Genomic DNA, 18,177 nt, shown 5'->3' with positions numbered 1-18,177 from the left:
AATATTCTATCAATAAATAATGTTTTTAATTTATTACAGATAACAAATATATCATTTTCTCAATTATTTGAAAGCTAGTCATCAACTTCAAGGTGAATTAATGTTGTATAATTTCTAACTAAGATTTTTTTAGATTTCTAACTATCTTCAATGTTTTTGCAAGCCAATGATAAATGATGACTATGCTTGTTGGTGAAGCAGTTAGTAATGTTTTGGTGTTTTCTTGAATTGGGACAAGTACAAGCAGTTGAAGATTGCAGGTCAATGATAAATGATGATTATGCTTGTTGGAAAAGCAGTTAGTAACTTTTTGGTGTTTTCTTAAAATGGGACAAGTAGAAGCAGTTGAAGACCTTGATATGATGAATTAAAATGTTGTTTTTGCTCTTTTGGTTTGTGAATAAGTCTCTTTGGTTTAAACAATCTTTTTTGTGGTTGGTGGATACCTGTTGATCTGGGATTATTTTGGTTTAAACTTGTTAAATATGGTATGGTACTCTATTAATATATTGGGTTAATGTGTAGTATCTGTAATGCACTTCTATTACAATTGGTTATTGACATTGTATGACACAGGGAGATCAAATTTCACATGCCACTATTACACTTGCACTGCCATATGTTATTACAACACATGTTTTATGTCACTTGGTTATTAACACCACTGTGGCACAGAGAGATGAAAATGCACATTATTGGCACCACTGTGACACTTACATGAAAATACACATTATTGGCACCACTATGGCACACATTGTATCATTTAATTGAACTGAGACATCATGTAGAAGTGTACCAAAACATGAAAAATTCTTCTTCCAAAGTGTACCAAAACATGAGAAATTCTTTTTATAGAGAGTCTTTTGCACACAATTTTGTCTTTCCAAAACTATCATTCAATATATTGTAGCATTGAAGACATTGTAACATCTAAATAGAATACACATACATAATAGAGAACCAAAGTCAACACCAAAACATACATGCAACCCTATTAAATATAACGATACAAAATAGAACCCAAGTCACAGCAACATCATTACTTAACCTTTATACACAAAGGCACAAACCAAAATTAGAACAGAGAGGGAACAACAAAAAAAGCTTCCAATTAAGAGAGCCTTTGCAATTGTAATAAATAGATCCACCATAGGGCCAACTGGTGTTGGTGGCAGCTCCATTGGTGATGGCAATTGTAATGCAACATTATAGCTTTCATTAGTCGTCGCCTATTTCCAATATTTGCATGTCTCAGTTCGACATTCAAATATATCCTACTAGGATTACTACCGGAGTCAAATATGTAAACCGCCACCTTTAGCCCACACCAACATTTCCTATTATATAAGCGATCAACTAGTGATAATGATGCCCTTAATGATGAAGCCATTTTCCTGCAGATCACCAAATTATTATTGACAAAAACAAGGTGGATTGATTTATACTTTTTAGTTATCCATTATCAAGTACAAGTCCACCCAAGGGGTCGTTTGGATATATAAATAATCGAGTACATAAATATTTTGTATTAAAATTAGGTCAAATTAACTAAATAAATAAATAAATAACAAATCGTATTTTTTTTTTCCATAAATCTTACTTGGTGTATTCATATTTAACAAATATTTATCTTTTAAGATTCTCAAACTTATTTTTGTATATATTCAACAAAATATCTCATTTTGTTGCCACATTATTTTATATGAATCTAATAACTCTATATCCAAATACAAATATTTTTTTCTTAATGACGACGTACTAAATCAATTAAAATTAGCCATGCAATTTGTCATTTTAAAGAAACAAATTTTTTTAAATGGTTCCATTCAAATTGATAAGGAAATCCAAACAGATCACAAGCAAGTTGGCCTCCTCACAAATTACCATCACAGTCAAATAACTGAATGGCTGGGATTTATTAGTGTGCATGCATAGTAGATCACCAAACAAAAGAGTGATAAGATGCCAAAAAGAGCGATACAAAGTCACAATGCTGAGAGAGAGAGAGAGAGAGAGAGAGAACCGGATGTGGAGATTTGATAACGAATGAGATGGAATTGTTGAAAATCGATGGCGAACGAGAAAGGATTTGTTGAGATTGACTGTTAGGGCTTCAAATTTTAGGGCTTCTCTGATAAGAATGCGTATATATGTATATATGATGAATATATATAAAATGTTAATATAATACGTAGTCTATAACAGTAATAAGGGTATAGATGGTATTCTAAATCTTGACCAAGGCACATGGGTCACGTGCTTCCTCTACCTGTTAATTCTCAAACGGTCAACTAACAGAGTTTGATTTCTTATAACAAATTGAATAGTTTAAGGAGTTAAGTGTATTCCTTAAAGTTTAAGGGGATCTAATGAAAAAGAGAAGAAAGTTCTGAAAGGTTTAGTGCACTTTACCCTTAAAATAACTTGAAGAAGCTCTTCAGTACATTGAGCCAAATGGGCTTGAGGTTGGCCTTGTGTTTGAGCCCTTATGTTCACATACTCAAATCCGTTTTCAGCCTTGCGATTATAGACCGTGCTAATAGTATGGTAATTATAAGTCTACAACCATACCAATACTGTCATGGTCCTGAATTATTTATTTGAAATTAGTAAACTTGACGGTTGATCTCAGTAGTATTTGTTAGTGACTGATGTAATAATTAAAGGTTGAGATAAAATAATAATAATAATAATTCTTTCTGCAAATATATTTTTATTTAGTTCAGAACTAAACAATTCCAATCATAACTCAACAACATATAAGTAAAATAACCAATTTTATTCAAATTTTGTTTGATGTGTTAAATTGTAATTTTTAAGGAGGATTTAATTCCAAATCATGTAATATAATTTCTCTCGTACCTGATAAGAGAACCAACTGCGAGTTGAGTAGACAGTCCCTTGCAATTAGGGTCAAAGGTTTGGGGAGTCAATTCCCTAACATTACCCTGGAGATAAAAAAGCTTATATATATTTTAAATACTGAAAACAAATTTTTTTATCTCATAAGATTATATTAATATATTACAAAAAAAAATTTCACATTAATTTTTATTAAATTAGTGTATCAAGTATCAAATGGACGACATTTAATAATTTATCCTTTATTCAACCTTATTTTTAGATTGGAAAAAAAAAAAAAAAAAAAAAAAAACCAATTCTTTTTAATAGCTTTACTCTTATTTATTTTTATTTTGGGGTAGCTTATAGAAGAGACTATAGTCCTGGAAGGTGGAATAGCGCCTAGATAAGTTCTGAAAGATATTTTCCCTTGCCCTTCTGTCTCTCTGTGTCTCTCTCATCTTTCAAAGCTATCCGAAAATATTAAATAGAAATGTTTTTGTGGTCGAACCAGTTTCACCAACTGAAACCCCAAGTATGGCATGTTCTCTACCCTCCATATCTGCAATTTCTTTAACCAACCGAACATTACACAGTTTCACCAGAAGAAATCTGGGTGCTATGAACACAAGAGCCATTGCTAAAGAGCTTTACTTCAACCATGATGGTTCAGCTACAAAGAAGCTTCTGGTCACATTAATTTCACAGACAATTGTTTATATATAGATTTTCCACAAATTAATGTTAATTAGGATGCGCATTACTAGATATAAGTTGTTTTGTTTTGGTGCAGGCAGGGGTGGACATGGTAGCACAGCTGGTTGGGGTCACTTTGGGTCCAAAAGGGAGGAATGTGGTGTTGCAGAACAAGTATGGACCTCCCAAGATTGTTAATGATGGAGAAACTATTCTCAAAGAGGTAAAAATAAAAATATATAAAATAAAATAAAATTAATACCCACGGCTTTATTAATGTTTTTGTCACAATTTACAGAGATATTATTTGTTTTGCACACTCTTCACGTTCACGATTTTCAAAAGGAAGAAATGGGTTGCTCCCCAAGCTATGTGTTGCTTATTTTTTTTCTTTCTTTTTCCTAATTTTTTTCCAGTTTCTATTTTTGTTAATTTCACTTGGATTACATTCAAATGGATGATAATTCCATTTGTATTTATTAATGTTAGTTAAGAAAAAAGTTGTATGATGATAATTTATTAAGTTGGAAATATATATATATATTTTTCATTTCAATTTTGTTTTGTTTTGTGTTATTACATGGATATATATTTTTCACATAATGGTTAGACCATTGTGTGTTAAATGCTGAAATATTGAGGAGCTTGGCTTCTCTTCACTTGCAATTTTCTGTTTGAGTACTTTTTTTTTTTGGGTTAAAACTCTGGTTGAGTACTTCCATATCCTAAATGACATTTTTTTGTTTCTTATAGATTGAGCTAGAAGACCCTTTGGAAAATGTTGGAGTAAAATTGGTGAGGCAAGCTGGTGCAAAAACAAATGATCTTGCCGGTGATGGTTCTACTACATCAGTAGTGCTTGCTCAGGGTCTAATTGCTGAGGGTGTCAAGGTATGAAATATGAATGAATGCTGTAACTAGGGTTTGTCAACATATGAATGAATTCCATCTCTTCATATGAAACTTTGTATCATGTAATTTACCAAATTTCGCCTTTCACTAGGTCATTGCAGCAGGCATGAATCCCATTCAGATATCGCGTGGGATCGAGAAAACTGCTAAAGCCCTTGTTGCTGAACTTAAATTGATGTCCAGAGAGGTAAACAGCACTATCACTATTCTTTCATCTCTTGGAAAAAAAAAAAAAAATCAGAAGACATGGAAAAACAAGATGTCTGAAGCATAGAATTATTAATTTCATGTCTGCTAAATTTCTTTAACAATGCAGGTTGAGGATCATGAGATTGCAGATGTTGCAGCAGTTAGCGCAGGAAATGATTATGAAGTGGGAAACATGATATCTGATGCCCTTCTAAAAGTTGGAAGGAGGGGTGTGGTCACAATTGAGAAAGGGAATTGTTTCGAGAACAGTCTGCAGATTGTCGAAGGGATGCATTTTGATCGCGGATACTTGTCTCCTTATTTTGTTACTGATCGACAGAAGAAGATAGTGGAATTCCATAACTGCAAGGTAGGCCTATTAGTTGTGTTATAGTTTTGCTTGTTTTCATATATATGGAGTAACTAGAGGGTGTGGATTCTTTGTTTGCAGTTGCTTTTGGTTGACAAAAAAATCATGAACCCAAAGGAGATGTTTAAAATATTGGACAATGCGGTTAAGGAGAAGTACCCAATTGTGATAGTTGCAGAGGGCATTGAGCAGGAAGCTCTGGCTCCGATAATTAGGAACAAACTCAGGGGCGTGCTGAAGGCAGCTGCTATTAAAGCTCCTGCCTTTGGCGAGCGCAAGAGCCAATATTTAGATGATATTGCTATCTTGACTGGAGGTAGTAAAACAATTACTACAATATAAGATTATTAGTATCTTTTCATGTTAATAGTTTTTGTATGTCGATCTTAACAACACCTCCGAAGATGAGCTTGTGAACAGATGGTTACATGAGAAACCAATTCCAGTTCTTTTATACAAATGGACCATTATGACTGCGCTAAAGTGGTCCCTCTTTGAACTTCATAGTATTTGTAGGCACAAAATCATCATTTACGATAGGGTCTCTTTAAAACATAGCATCAGTACTAATAATAATCTTATCATCGCAAGAAATTATGATAGCACTAGACCAAGTTATCTGTTGCAAATCCAGAAAACTAATTTTTCATGATGTTTTTTTTTGAAGTTGTCTAAATTTACTTCATTACTAGTCTTCATATTTACACATCTTAAGTCCTGCAGGGACGGTAATCAGAGATGACATGGGGTTAACCCTTGAAAAGGCTCATGAAAACTTATTGGGCACTGCTACTAAGGTGGTGATAACTAAGGATACTACATTAATAGTTACCGATGGAAGCACTCAAGAGGCTGTCAAGAAGAGGGTTACTCAGATCCAAAGACTTGCTGAGGTGCACCAGATCTTTCCTCTAATATTATCTATTCTGATTTTTGTTTTTTTGTTTTACAAAGTTCCACATATCTAGTTGCAAAGTCAATAGTTGAAGCAAGATATTTAATTTATTATCTCTTTGGCCGCTTTAATGAAAATGATTAAGAGAACATCATCCGCATGATCAGATCCAGAACTGTAAAATTGCAATGGAAGAAAATACTCAATTTTCTATTGTTTATAATTAGTTGACTAAATAGAACTTTTGGGAATTGGGACCGACCAAATTTGCACAAGTATGTTGGATGATTCTTTATTTTCATCTTTCAGCAAAGTTCCTTTGTAAGAGTTGGAGGTAGGATTGTGAAGGATATCATAATCTGTTTTATTATACTCCATTGCTTGCATTTTGTACATCTTTAGCCTTCTTATGAATACTGGCAGAATGGCTTGTTTTGCAGAACACGAAAGAAAATTTTGAAAAGAAAATTTTGAATGAAAGAATAGCAAGGTTATCAGGGGGGATTGCTATTCTTCAGGTAAGCTGGAAGTTAGCTTCTTCACAAACTGGAGTTTTGGGGAGTGATTTTCTTACAACCCAATGCATCTAATGCTATCGACTGAAATAGGTAGGGGCACAAACACAAGTTGAGTTGAAGGATAAACAACTGAGGATTGAAGATGCTTTGAACGCAACCAAGGTAGATACTTGCTCTCGTGATGTTTAAGTGGTTAATTCATCAGTTATTAGTAGCTAGCTCTTGCATTCTATTATATTACAGGCAGCTATTGAGGAAGGAGTTGTAGTTGGTGGCGGCTGTTGCCTTTTAAGGCTGTCTTTAAAGGTGGATGGTATCAAAGAATTTCTCGACAATGCTGAGCAGAAGGTAGCTCCCTTTCCCTTTCTGTTATATATTTTTTTTCTGTTCTGTGTTAATTTGGGTACTTCAATTGTTTTTCTCAAAACTTGATATACAGTTGGGACTTGAAATTTTCTATGTTTGTTGATGTGCTTTATGTGTTATTTTGAGTTAATAGCTCAAGTTACTTCTGTTTTTTATTAGTAACAATTCATTTTCTCCGTCTTGTTAAAATTTCCAAATCCGTCAAGTAGCATTCCATTTCTTCCCATTATTTGTTTATAGAAGTTCTAAATCTTTGTCCAAAAATGTGCATACAGATTGGAGCTGACATCTTTAAAAGGGCTTTGGTCTATCCTGTGAGACAGATAGCCAAAAATGCTGGTGTGAATGGGAATGTTGTCATAGAGAAGGTCTCGGCAGAATTTTGCATTGTTTTTATATAAAATGTTGACCTTTGAATTTTTTTAATGTATCTAAAGTAATTTAGCTCGGAAAATGAATCCAATAAGATGTTTTGTTGAATCCTGTTACATTTTACAGGTTCTCTCCCTCGATGATATAAGGTATGGATACAATGCAGCAAGAGACCAATACGAGGATTTGATGGCTGCTGGAGTTTTGGATCCATCAAAGGTAATACCACTGCCCTTTTAGCATGATGGGATAGTGAACAAAAAGGATGCATGCTTACAACATAATAACACCTATATAGAGGTAGAATATGATTTTGAACATGTAAAACATGTATTCATTAATATTTTTTGAATATCTGGTCTGACAAATTACACCAAGCCATGTTAGAGGAATGTTCTTGGACCAATTGGCTCCTAATTACTATGAATGCTTGTTAAAAGGGGCTAACTTGCATTAGATGTATGAATTTGACTACTTTCTCTCTCTCTTTTTTTTGGTTATTTGTTGGGGCATAGCTCATAGAATATTCATGAGTACTAATCAATATTTGGAGCAGGTAGTTAGATGTTGTTTGGAGCATGCAGCATCTGTTGCCAAGACATTTTTAACATCCGATGCAGTTGTTGTTGACATCATAGAACCAGCACCTATCCAAATGAGAAAACCAGTGCCAACATCAGGTAACTTGTTTCTACCTTAAAAGAATCAATGTTGATGGAAGTAGTTCCGGAATAAGTTCGAGAGCTTTTAATCTTTTGCATCCTTACGAGCTTTAACAAATTCCCGCCTTTTTTTTTTTCCTTTTTTCAATCGTGCAGGCATTGGACCCATTGGCTTTTAGTTTGTAGCTGAAGTTGCATAGCTTCATCATTTTGGCTGTCTGGACTTTGCTTCCACCATACTTGAAACACAAAGGATTATGCCGGAGTCATGAAACAGAACAGTCTGAGAGTTCTCATTTTTGGTTAAAGGAACTGATGATATTACTGAAAGCGGAATTGCCAGAAAAGTGGTTTAAATCTGGTTGATTACATCAAATTCATGGTTTTTCGCAACGTAACACGCATATTCACTGAAATCTGCATAGTTAAAGAAGGTCAATCTGATGAAGAGGGAATTTGGCAAGACCTGATGGGGGCTTAGTTTTTAGTTTTATAACTCACATTTGATGGGGAATTTTTTACACCATGTGAAATTTTTTGCAATATAATGATTGAGGATAAATATACAGTGCACTTGGGATCATAACAAAGACAAAACCGCATTGAAGAGCTTCAGAGGAAAATCACCAATGTCATCTGATGTATCAGTCTTAATTTATATGATGGACTAATAAAAAGCTTGGTATTTTCATAAGATTGGTGTAATTCTTGATGCATTTTAATAAAATAATTATTGAATTCCAACCTTTGGGAAATTTTAATTTGCATGCTTGCCCTTTAAAGTAGTAAAATGATTCATGCTCCAAATTTGGAGGATAATCATTGGGTGTTGCCTCCCAGGGGCATAACGGTGTTGGTAGAGATCCGGATGGTAAGTTCTTGAGGTCTTGTTTTCAAATCGCATTCCTGACTTGAATGATGCGTGTGTTATGGGGCAGATATCGTGCTCTAAGAAAAGAAGCCCCAAAGGGCATAACATTGGTAGGGATCTAGGAGGTAAGTTCTTGAAGTCTCACTTTTGAACCGCATTTCTGATTTGAATGGTGCGTGTGTTGTGGTGCCCATACATGTGTTCTAAGAAAAAAAAAAAAAACATCGGGTGTGAGAGTGGGGTGTGGGCCCTGCCACACGACTTAGTGTTGCCGTCATGTGGTGGGGCCTACAATCCGATTCATATATTATATATATCTTATTCGACATTTTCTGAATTCGGAGGATGTATCATTTCTCTTTCAAGTAAGTTATTCAACCTTTTTACAAAGATATAAAAATGAAACTGAATATACAAAAATTGATTGGAGTTAACCGTGTAGCTACTAGCCCCCCAAAAGTGAGAAACTATTAACATTGTTGTTTAATTGAAGATTACAGCTGAGAAACATTTTCTTGAGAAAATGGAGGTAAAAATCTCCGTAGAGAATTTCATTGAGAAATGGGGTTTCACCATATAAATGAAATTTCAGGGAGAAAGAGAGCCAACTTGCCAAAAAAAAAGTTTGATGCTTGTCCCAATGAGATGAAAAGGAAATAAGCTTGGGAGATGAATAAGAGAGAGTGCAGCTAATCCTACACAAAAAAAGACACACTGTCTACTATGTTGTCATCTAGTTAATATAACTTTTATTGCTTCTAAAATAATTCACCTTACCCAAAAAAAAAAAAAAAAATCACCTTAGAACAATGAACTCAAGATAACAATGGCACAAAGTTTAGTTGAACTGTATAAACATTTTCTTGAATTCATCACTTCATAATTGATCTTCTAAAAAATGTCAGTGTCTGGTTCATGTCATGGACTCAGCAGGGATAAGAAAAGGATGTGAAAACTGGACATACCTAAGCAAATGGGTCACTATGGGCCTGTCAAGAATAACACCCTTAGGCCCAAAAACAGTTTTGTGTCCAAAATGTTAAGTGTCATTAAAATGACAGTGTAGCCCTCTTAAGAAAATCCTTTTACTGTATAGTCTGTATATAGGTAAGGGTAATTTGAGGACTTAAACTTTCAACTTATCAAAATTGGGCTCCTTTCAAAGGGGCCAGGCCCATGAATTAGCCCATCTGAATGCGTGTCTGCCTTCCCAAGGCATTTCTGCAACTTCTCATCACGGTTTCCGAAGTTCCCCTCTCTCCGTCTATATATATACGTGTGTGTGTTTTATATCTCTACATATGAAACAGAGAGGGAGGGATAATTAAGAGAGAGAAAATGATGTTGTTGATGGGAGTGAGTGTACAATGCTTAATGGATTTAGTGGTTGCAGGATTTTCACTGGTGATTGGTTTGGGGATTTTCGCATTCATCGCTTCAATTCTTTGCTCAGCTGCTTTCTTCTACAACGCCAAGGACCTCTCTTCTTAATACCCCAAAAACGAAGGTAATCTTGTCTTGGAATTTAACTGAACAAATTTGAGAATTGAAGTCCGTATTGTGTTTTTTCGAGCATATTTGTACCTGGGATTTGAAGGATCTCTTCGCATTTTATGTTTTAGATTTTTAATTTACTTGTTGATACTTGTTATATGATGTTGATTCAAGGGTTTTATTGAGAATAAAATGGTATTTATAGCTGGGTTTGTGGTGAAATTGAAGTTCTTTTGTAGAAATAATTTAGGTTATTTCTGATACCTATTGTAACTTCATCTATGTTTGTTCCAAGTAATATTGATCACTTGGTTTTCAGAGGGAAAAGGGGATAAAAATACACTTTTGAGCTTGATCAAGATGGGTTTATAAATGTGGTGTGTAAAATATTTATATATATTAACAATATTTTGGAAAACCTTAAACTTGTAGCAACAGTCATTGGTCTTTTTGTCGTCCAGTTACACGGTGGCTGCAAATACATCTCATAGTTTCAAGTTGGAACTTCTAGTAGAAAATGTATTTTATAATCAGGTGTAAATTGAAACAACCAAATTACTGTTATCTTGACAAAGACTCCGGATACAATGCTCATCAATGTCAAAATATCTTATTCTCGATTTCCTCATTTGCAATTTTTCCTTTCTTATTTGCAACAAAAAAACAGTTACTCTCGAGAGTCTACTGTAGGCAATCCCACACTAACAGTCATACGATTCCTCTCTTGTATTCCTGCAGACAAAGGTGTTAATAGAAATTTGTGAAAGGACTCCTCTAAGAATAAGAGAGCCTAGACGCCTCTAAAAAGGATTTGTTTGGTAACAAATGTTGACTTCTCAGAATTTTTGAATGTCGCTATTAACTCTTTAACGGAAATATGAATTAGAACCTTCAATTGTGTTTTCCACCTCATTTTGCGGTTCTCGATGTTGATGTTTAACGGAAAGCATATTAAATTGCTGATCTGAGAAGAGAAGCCTCTGAGCCATGTTTCAGGTAAGAGTGCTGTCTCATAGTTTATCAAACTGTGTGATCTATTGCCATGTTTCAGGTAAGAGTGCTGTCTCATAGTTGATCAAACTGTGTGATCTATTGCTGATTTTCTGTAATTGCCACAACAAAATTTAAGAAATTATGGCTCTACATTAAGGTGAAATAATGAAATGGTAATCTTACGATTTTAAATAAAATAACTGCTTATAGAAATTTGTTTCATTTTATATACCGTCTCTAATAATTTTAGCATGATTAATTTTGCTTTAGTAGTTGAATGTTTATCAGCAATGCCTACATATTACATGTTGGTTAGAGTTAGCATATTATTTTTAGTCAAAATAAGCCAACCAAAGGTAAGTTTAGTGTTTGAGAGGAACGCGTGATATGATATCAATTATAGTTACTATAGGATTTAGTCATAGGTCTATTGAAACTTCTGCATATTCTTAAAAGTGCCATAGCTTGCTTTTTCTAAAGCGAGAAATAACTTGCAATGTATAAGATGTGTAGATTGTTTAGATTGTTGCTGTAGAAATTGTTAATGGATATGTGAAGATGGCTGGCTTCATTGAAATAAATTGAGAACTTAACTGGATGGAAGTAACATGTAAAATTTTCAGTCCATGCCATAGAGATGATTTCCTTCAAATTTTTCTTTCTGCGGCACTGCTATTGCAAACTGATTTTTATAAAAACTTTTTTGTGCAAATCAGTTGGAGCTGCAATATATCAGCATTCAGTAGTAATACCCTTTGGGGCTTTGAACTTATATAAAAAAAAAAAAAAAAAAACCTTTGGGGCTTTGCAATATAATCAGCATTTAGCAGGAATACCCTTTGGGGATTTTTGCCTCCTTCTTCATCCTTGTGTTTTATGACATTCTTACTGCCTACTTCAACCGATGTTCAATCGTTATGTTACTTTTCAGTGGGTAGGGGAAAGAAGTGATTGTTGGTTGATCTTGAAATTACCTCTGATTCAGTTTTTCAGGAAAGATTCTATTTTGAAGTCACGAGTTGAATAAACATGAAAGTGGTCTGCTTTTCTGTGCATCCTATATTATACCTGCTTTGACGATGAGTTTGGTACCTGTCAGCTCAGATGAGCACAACACAAGAGAAGCAGACAATGAAATTGGGTGACTTGTCATCTATCGGATTGTATTGTTTTATGTATTAGCTGAAAAAGGTATGCAGATTTGAGTTCATATACACTATTCGTGTTGTATGATGCAAGCAGTGTTTTGCAATGGTTTTATGCACATGTAAAATGGGGTGGATTACTATTGCAACTCCATCATCAATATTTGCCAAGAGAATGAAGAAAATTTTCCAGTAGTTTCTTTTCTTTTACATATGGTTTGGCAATGTCAGATGTTGGTTCCCAATTGCAGTAGGCTGCAAGTTCGTTTCTTTTACATATTGTTTGACCCCTCCCCAATTAAATAGTACAATTACATGTATACTTGATACAGAACCTTAAAATCGTAGCAGGAGTCTGAACGACACGAAATTCTAGAGGGTAGGATATAACTACTACCACCCTCTCGGATGACTCTTTCAATCTGTAAGAGGGATGACTCTTCCAATTCGTGATGGGCAAGGAAAGGGAACCAGTCCCCTAGGTGGACACCACCATCAAGAACCTTCCACTGGTACCACACTGGTGTCACTCCTTTCTTTGCAGTTATGACACCGTTCCTAGTTGTGGCAGAATCCTGCATCAACAATTCTCTTAATTACTCTATTTGTTTCGGAAACTCCTATATATATATATATATATATATATATATGTATGTACAGTGGTGTTCAGTTGCTCCTAGCACACTAACTGCCCAGCTACTATACATCTTCTCTTATTCTCAAACTTTACACCATTAAAAACCTACCATGCACTAAACGATTTCAAGGAACAACTGGGAGGCAATCATTGAGAGTAAACAATTTCAAGGAATAACTTGGAGGCAATCATCGAGAGTTGATGTTATGTTCTTGGTAGACTTGAGCTTCATCTCAACCTTTTCTATTCCTCTTTTCTATGATCTCTTTTGATTGTTGGCCAAGAAAATAATACTGATAATGGAAATGAATCCAATTGATTACTGCAAGACAAGACCGTACCTTCATACAACACAAGCATCTTCAGGCCTCCTTCAGACCCCAATTAACCCTTTTATAGTGTTCTAAAATTGTATGCTAGAGAGTGCCTAACATATACGTATAATCATTTGTGGTTATATTCATTGTGTCACCTCTCAGGTCTTCAAGTGTTAAACTTGGCACATAATGGTACAACTGGATTTATCCCGAAGTGCTTTGGAATGCCATGATTGTTGATCACAGTAATGATTCTCCTGATCTCATCTAGTTGAAGGTTACAATGAATACATTTATGCTTATTTGAAAGGAAGAGACCCGGAATACACCAAATCACTCCAATTACTCACTGCCATTGACCTGTCTGATAATTACATAATTGGAGAAATTCCTGAAGAAATAATGGGTCTTGTTGGTTTGAGAATTCTGAATCTATCATGGAATCATTTAAAAGGAAAAATCAATGAGAAAATTGGAAATTAGAAATTATTGGAATATCTTGATGTGTCAATAAACCAACTTTCCGGTCCAATCCCTCCAACTTTGTCGGGTTTGAACATTCTCAGCTATTTAAATCTGTCTTTCAAAAACTTATCTGGGAAAATACCAACAAGACAGCGACCAGAGACTTTCAATGATCCGTCCATCAATCTTGGCAACGATGGACTTTGTGGACCACAAATCTGTAAGAGTTGTGCATCATCTGATGGTCATGAAGATGTTCATGAAAGTACTAAAGATGGAGAGGACCTCGAACTTGTAAAGTTCTTTTTATGGATTGAATTTGGTTTCTTGGTACTTCATTGGAGTTTCTGGTATTTTTCTTTTCAATAGGCCTTGGAGGCATGCCTACTCAGTTTGTGGAGGCATTGCTGAGAAAGTTCCACAAAGAAACATTTGCAGGATAAATTTCTCTCTAAAATGGTCAGTCTCTAGACTCTCTACCTCTTTTCAACTCTCTATACTATCACATGACAAATTATACACATTCATATGTATGGTTTAGATTATTATCCAATATCATATATATGTTCTCTTGTTTGGTCTTATGAACTTCGGTGGGTGTTCTTGGTTTTAGACTCTCTTAACTTTTGCCTATATGAAACTTTTTAGATATGCTCTTATTGCAACCTGGAATCATTAGCCTTATTCAAGGTCTATGCAATATGTCTTTTTCAATTATTATCAGAATCTACGCAAGTATTTCTTTGTCTCGGGCACATGAATAGATGTGTGTGCGTTATCTTTCTAATTTTGCTTTAACGGTTGTACGGTTATCAGCAATGTCCCCTTATATTGTCAAACTAAGTTAGTAATAGGCAAACCAAAGGTAACTTTAGCGTTTGTTTGTAACACATGATCATGATATGAATGAATTATAGGATTTAGCAGTAGTTCTTTTGAAAATGATGCATATTCTTAAACGTGTCATAGCTTGCCTTTTCTAAAAAGGGAAATAACTTACAGTGTATAAGATGTCTAGACTGTTGCAGTAGAAATTGATAATAAATGCATGAAGTTGGCTGGCTTCATTGGAATAAATTGAGAGATTGGATGCCTGTGTCATTTAAAATTTCCAGTCCATGCTATTGAGATAATTTCTTTCAAATTTTATTTCTCCAGCACTGATACTGCAAACTGATATATATATATATATATATAATTGTTCAAAGCAGTTGAAGCTGCAATATATCAGCATTGAGCAGTAATACCCTTTGGGGCTTTTTGCCTTACTCTTCATCTTCGTGATTTCATGACATTCTTACTGCCTTACTTCAACCGATGTTCAATTGTTATATTACTTTGCAAGGGGTGGGGGAAAGAAGCGATCGATGGTTGATCTCGAAATTATCTCTGTTTTGGTTTTGCAGGAAGGATTCTATTATGAAGTCATGAGCTGAATACGGAGGATACGTGCATGTCAGCTCGAACCAGCATGACAGAAGAGCAGCAGATAATGAAATTAGGTGCATAGCTAGCAAAAAAAGGAATGCGAATTTGAGTTTCAAATACACCATTTGTGTTGTATGAGGCAAGGAGTGATTTGCAATTGGTTTTGTGCACGTGTAAAATGGGGTGGATTTACTTGCACTATTGCAACTACCCCATCATTAATATATGCCAAGAGATTGTAGAAAATGGTTTGAGATTTTACTGTTCTTGATAATGCCGAAGTTTCTTTTCTTTTACGTATGGTTTGGTAATGTTGGGTGTTAGGTCCCAATTGCATTACTGAAAATTAAAAATATAGGGGATTAACAATTCAATGTACCATGTGCCGTTTGTTGTCATGCCAAGAGTGTGTCCAACAAGTATCACAACTAAAATCTACATGTGACCTAAACAAACCTAATTCAACTTTTAGATTGGTAACTTTTTTTTTCGAAAATTAAAACAATTTACTCACCCACTCTGCCTCATCGTAGGGCTGCAACTCGGGTGGGTTTGAGGTATAACTTGAGCCTAACCCAGCATAAGAAATGCTAAACCTAAACCCAACCCAAACACTAACTTCAACCCTAATTACTCAATCCATCCTTATATTTTTAAATTCAGGCTTGTAATTCAGGTTTTAGATTTCGAGTTAAAATTTAGATTAATTCGTGTTACTTATATGACTAATTTTCACACCGAAAATTTAATAAGATCTTGAATTAGTTTTACATTAAATGACTCTTAACAAAAAAAAAAAAAAAAAAAAAAAGCTTAAAAATATTTTATAAATTTTTAATAAATTACAAATAATTATTAGAAAATTAATTCTCTTAAATGATAATATAGAATAAATTAAGATTTAACAAATGAAGTTGAAAATTAAAAAAAGGTAATCATAGTTTAAATATTATATATAATGTATTTAAAATTAAAAATATATATGTAATAATATTATAATTCGGGTTTGAGTTTGCTTGAGTTGCTAGCATCTCAACCCAAACTCAACCCTAATTAAATTTGGATATAAAATTTTCAACTTAAGTCTAATCCTAATTATAAAAATGGTTGTCCAAGTTCATGAAAATTGAGCTGGATTTAGATTGAGTTCGGATTGCCCAACTCAAGTTGCACCCCTACTCCACCGTTGCAAAAATAACATTACTCCTTTAAACACGGATAAAATTACCAATCACAAAATTAAGGAATTAACTAACTGATAAAAAAGAATAACTTGGATTTACTTTCACTTCTTTTTCTGTTTACTGGAGTACACCATTCCTCGGATCCCACCCGGATCCGCAACAAAACCCAAGGGCCTATAGAACCCCAAAACTCGGGGCTCCGAATACAAAGCAATATTAGTAACCCCTTTCCGTAACAGCTCCTCCAACAATCTCTCCATCACAGCCTTCCCTAATCCAATCCCTTGGAAGCTGGGGTCCACCACCACGTCCCATATGATCGCGTTGAACACACCGTCGCCTGTCGCTCTAGCAAACGCCACAGGCCTCCCTGTCTTCTCGTACTCCACCCACAGCATCGAGTCCGTGTTCTCCAGAGCCACCCGGATCTTATCCGGGTCGCGCTTCGGGAACCCGACGGCCACGAAGACGGAGTTGAGGTGGTCCAGGTTCAGGTCGGCGATCGATCGCCGGAGAGTGAAGCCTCGGGATTGGAGATCTTCGTCGGAGATTGCGTAGTTCTTGATCGGTAATTGGGCTGAAACGGCGACGTTGCGGGGGTACGTTTTGGGAGTCTTGAGAGAGAGTGATGAACGGAGAGGTATGGATATGTTTCCGTGAAGAAGCATTTTTGAGATACTCAATTTGAAGAATACGTAGAACAAATGTGATGAGATTATTATGAAAGGTACGTTATATCCATTCTCTGTCTATGAATGTTATGTGTATTTGTGTGTGTATATATACACTAAGTGTGTGTATGGTTTTGATTCTTCTTGAAGTTTTGTGGCTCTCGTGTACCGTTTTAATGAGTCTCATATTACATGTGCAAGTCATTATATCCTTTTATGTTACTATCATAAATTTAAATGGTTGGGATTTGTTGATCTAATTTTAAGTTGTTATGATTTTTTTTTCCCCCTTTCATTATGTCATTCAAAGTCCAAAACTTTAATCTATTTTTTCATGCGAAAGTTATATTTTGAGAGGAGTTACAGGGTCAAAATAGTATATTTTAGTAATTTTGTTCTAATAATGCATTTCATTTAAAATGTTATTAGTATATTATTTTCATCCACTTGCTATATTTTGAGAACGATACGAATGAGAAAAAAGAGACTTCTGAACAAATTTTGAGACCTACTATATATGATAATATTTTTGACCATCTCAAAATATAAGAGGTCTTTTAAGAGTTCATTAGAGTGCATTACTTTTAACTGTGAGAGGCCCTTTGAGAATGCATTGGATATGCTCTAAAGCATAAATAGAGACACTAGACATGAACACGAACACGTTGTGACACTAATAAGTTAGATTTAACAAATTATAAAAATGCAAAATATGAATAAGAGATCGACACTGGCTAATATGAATCGCAACTAATAAGTTTTACCTATCAAATTATAAAAATATAAATACGAGATAGACACCGACTAATATGAATCTAATGAATAAGAAACTCATTGAATGTTAATTAATTAATAATTTCCATAACGAAGTTTCTAAGAACATGAAGCTATTAGAATATATATCAAAAAAGTTATATTATAAATATTACGGAGTATATAGTTATTTTATAAAGAAAAAGATGTTGGACACTTTGACAATTGTCATATGTTTGGGTTCTATAAGACTAAGCCGTTGTTTGATAACTCAATTTAGCATTTAATTCTAAATAGACTAAGCGCTAGCGTAATTTAAATATCAATAAAAATCGTAAATGCCACTTAAAATTGGGTAAACTTCTTAATGGCATAGAAATCACTTACCACTTACATTA

At 34.5% G+C, this 18,177-nt stretch overlaps 3 protein-coding genes across 6 annotated transcripts; 2 read left to right on the top strand and 1 right to left on the bottom strand.

Annotated features, from left to right (window-relative positions):
• Window positions 1-3,235: 3,235 nt before the first annotated feature.
• Window positions 3,236-8,576, top strand: LOC132302707 (chaperonin 60 subunit beta 4, chloroplastic-like). Its single transcript, XM_059799630.1, has 14 exons — window positions 3,236-3,531; window positions 3,635-3,760; window positions 4,291-4,428; window positions 4,541-4,636; window positions 4,766-5,008; window positions 5,090-5,324; window positions 5,732-5,901; window positions 6,344-6,421; window positions 6,512-6,583; window positions 6,665-6,769; window positions 7,063-7,155; window positions 7,286-7,378; window positions 7,716-7,839; window positions 7,978-8,576. The coding sequence occupies exons 1-14, from the start codon at window positions 3,379-3,381 to the stop codon at window positions 7,998-8,000; spliced, it is 1,749 nt and encodes a 582-aa protein (XP_059655613.1). The 5' UTR covers window positions 3,236-3,378; the 3' UTR covers window positions 8,001-8,576.
• A 1,337-nt stretch (window positions 8,577-9,913) lies between these two features.
• On the top strand, window positions 9,914-15,467 carry LOC132302706 (uncharacterized). 4 transcript variants are annotated; one of them, XM_059799629.1, is made up of 2 exons: window positions 9,914-10,199; window positions 15,150-15,467. In XM_059799629.1, exon 1 carries the CDS (start codon window positions 10,031-10,033, stop codon window positions 10,181-10,183), a length of 153 nt encoding a protein of 50 aa, XP_059655612.1. In that variant the 5' UTR covers window positions 9,914-10,030; the 3' UTR covers window positions 10,184-10,199; window positions 15,150-15,467. The 4 variants fall into 4 exon arrangements, with proteins under 4 accessions (XP_059655612.1, XP_059655610.1, XP_059655611.1 ...); XM_059799627.1 differs by lacking the exon at window positions 15,150-15,467 and adding an exon at window positions 12,173-12,534 and having other exon boundaries at window positions 9,915-10,199; XM_059799628.1 differs by lacking the exon at window positions 15,150-15,467 and adding an exon at window positions 10,925-12,158 and having other exon boundaries at window positions 9,915-10,199.
• A 956-nt stretch (window positions 15,468-16,423) lies between these two features.
• On the bottom strand, window positions 16,424-17,190 carry LOC132302705 (GCN5-related N-acetyltransferase 1, chloroplastic). Its single transcript, XM_059799625.1, has one exon. The coding sequence runs from the start codon at window positions 17,021-17,023 to the stop codon at window positions 16,457-16,459; it is 567 nt and encodes a 188-aa protein (XP_059655608.1). The 5' UTR covers window positions 17,024-17,190; the 3' UTR covers window positions 16,424-16,456.
• Between the last annotated feature and the right edge of the window lie 987 nt (window positions 17,191-18,177).

The sequence above is a fragment of the Cornus florida genome, unplaced genomic scaffold, assembly GCF_030987335.1.
Source record: "Cornus florida cultivar Cherokee Brave unplaced genomic scaffold, ASM3098733v1 CherokeeBrave_3.0.0_Hap2_Chr04, whole genome shotgun sequence".
NCBI classification, from domain to species: Eukaryota; Viridiplantae; Streptophyta; class Magnoliopsida; order Cornales; family Cornaceae; genus Cornus; species Cornus florida.
Note: the sequence above shows the minus strand (reverse complement) of the source record. Positions and strands in the feature narration are given on the sequence as shown.

What these genes read in the sequence shown, in the direction of transcription:
- LOC132302707 (XM_059799630.1), top strand. Translation starts at nt 3,379, where the DNA reads ATGGCATGTTCTCTACCCTCCATATCTGCAATTTCTTTAACCAACCGA. An exon ending in AGATCCAAAGACTTGCTGAG is followed by an intron (nt 5,902 to 6,343) that starts GTGCACCAGATC and finishes CTTGTTTTGCAG; the next exon opens with AACACGAAAGAAAATTTTGA. An exon ending in AAAACCAGTGCCAACATCAG is followed by an intron (nt 7,840 to 7,977) that starts GTAACTTGTTTC and finishes TCAATCGTGCAG; the next exon opens with GCATTGGACCCATTGGCTTT.
- LOC132302706 (XM_059799629.1), top strand. Translation starts at nt 10,031, where the DNA reads ATGATGTTGTTGATGGGAGTGAGTGTACAATGCTTAATGGATTTAGTG.
- LOC132302705 (XM_059799625.1), bottom strand. Translation starts at nt 17,023, where the DNA reads ATGCTTCTTCACGGAAACATATCCATACCTCTCCGTTCATCACTCTCT.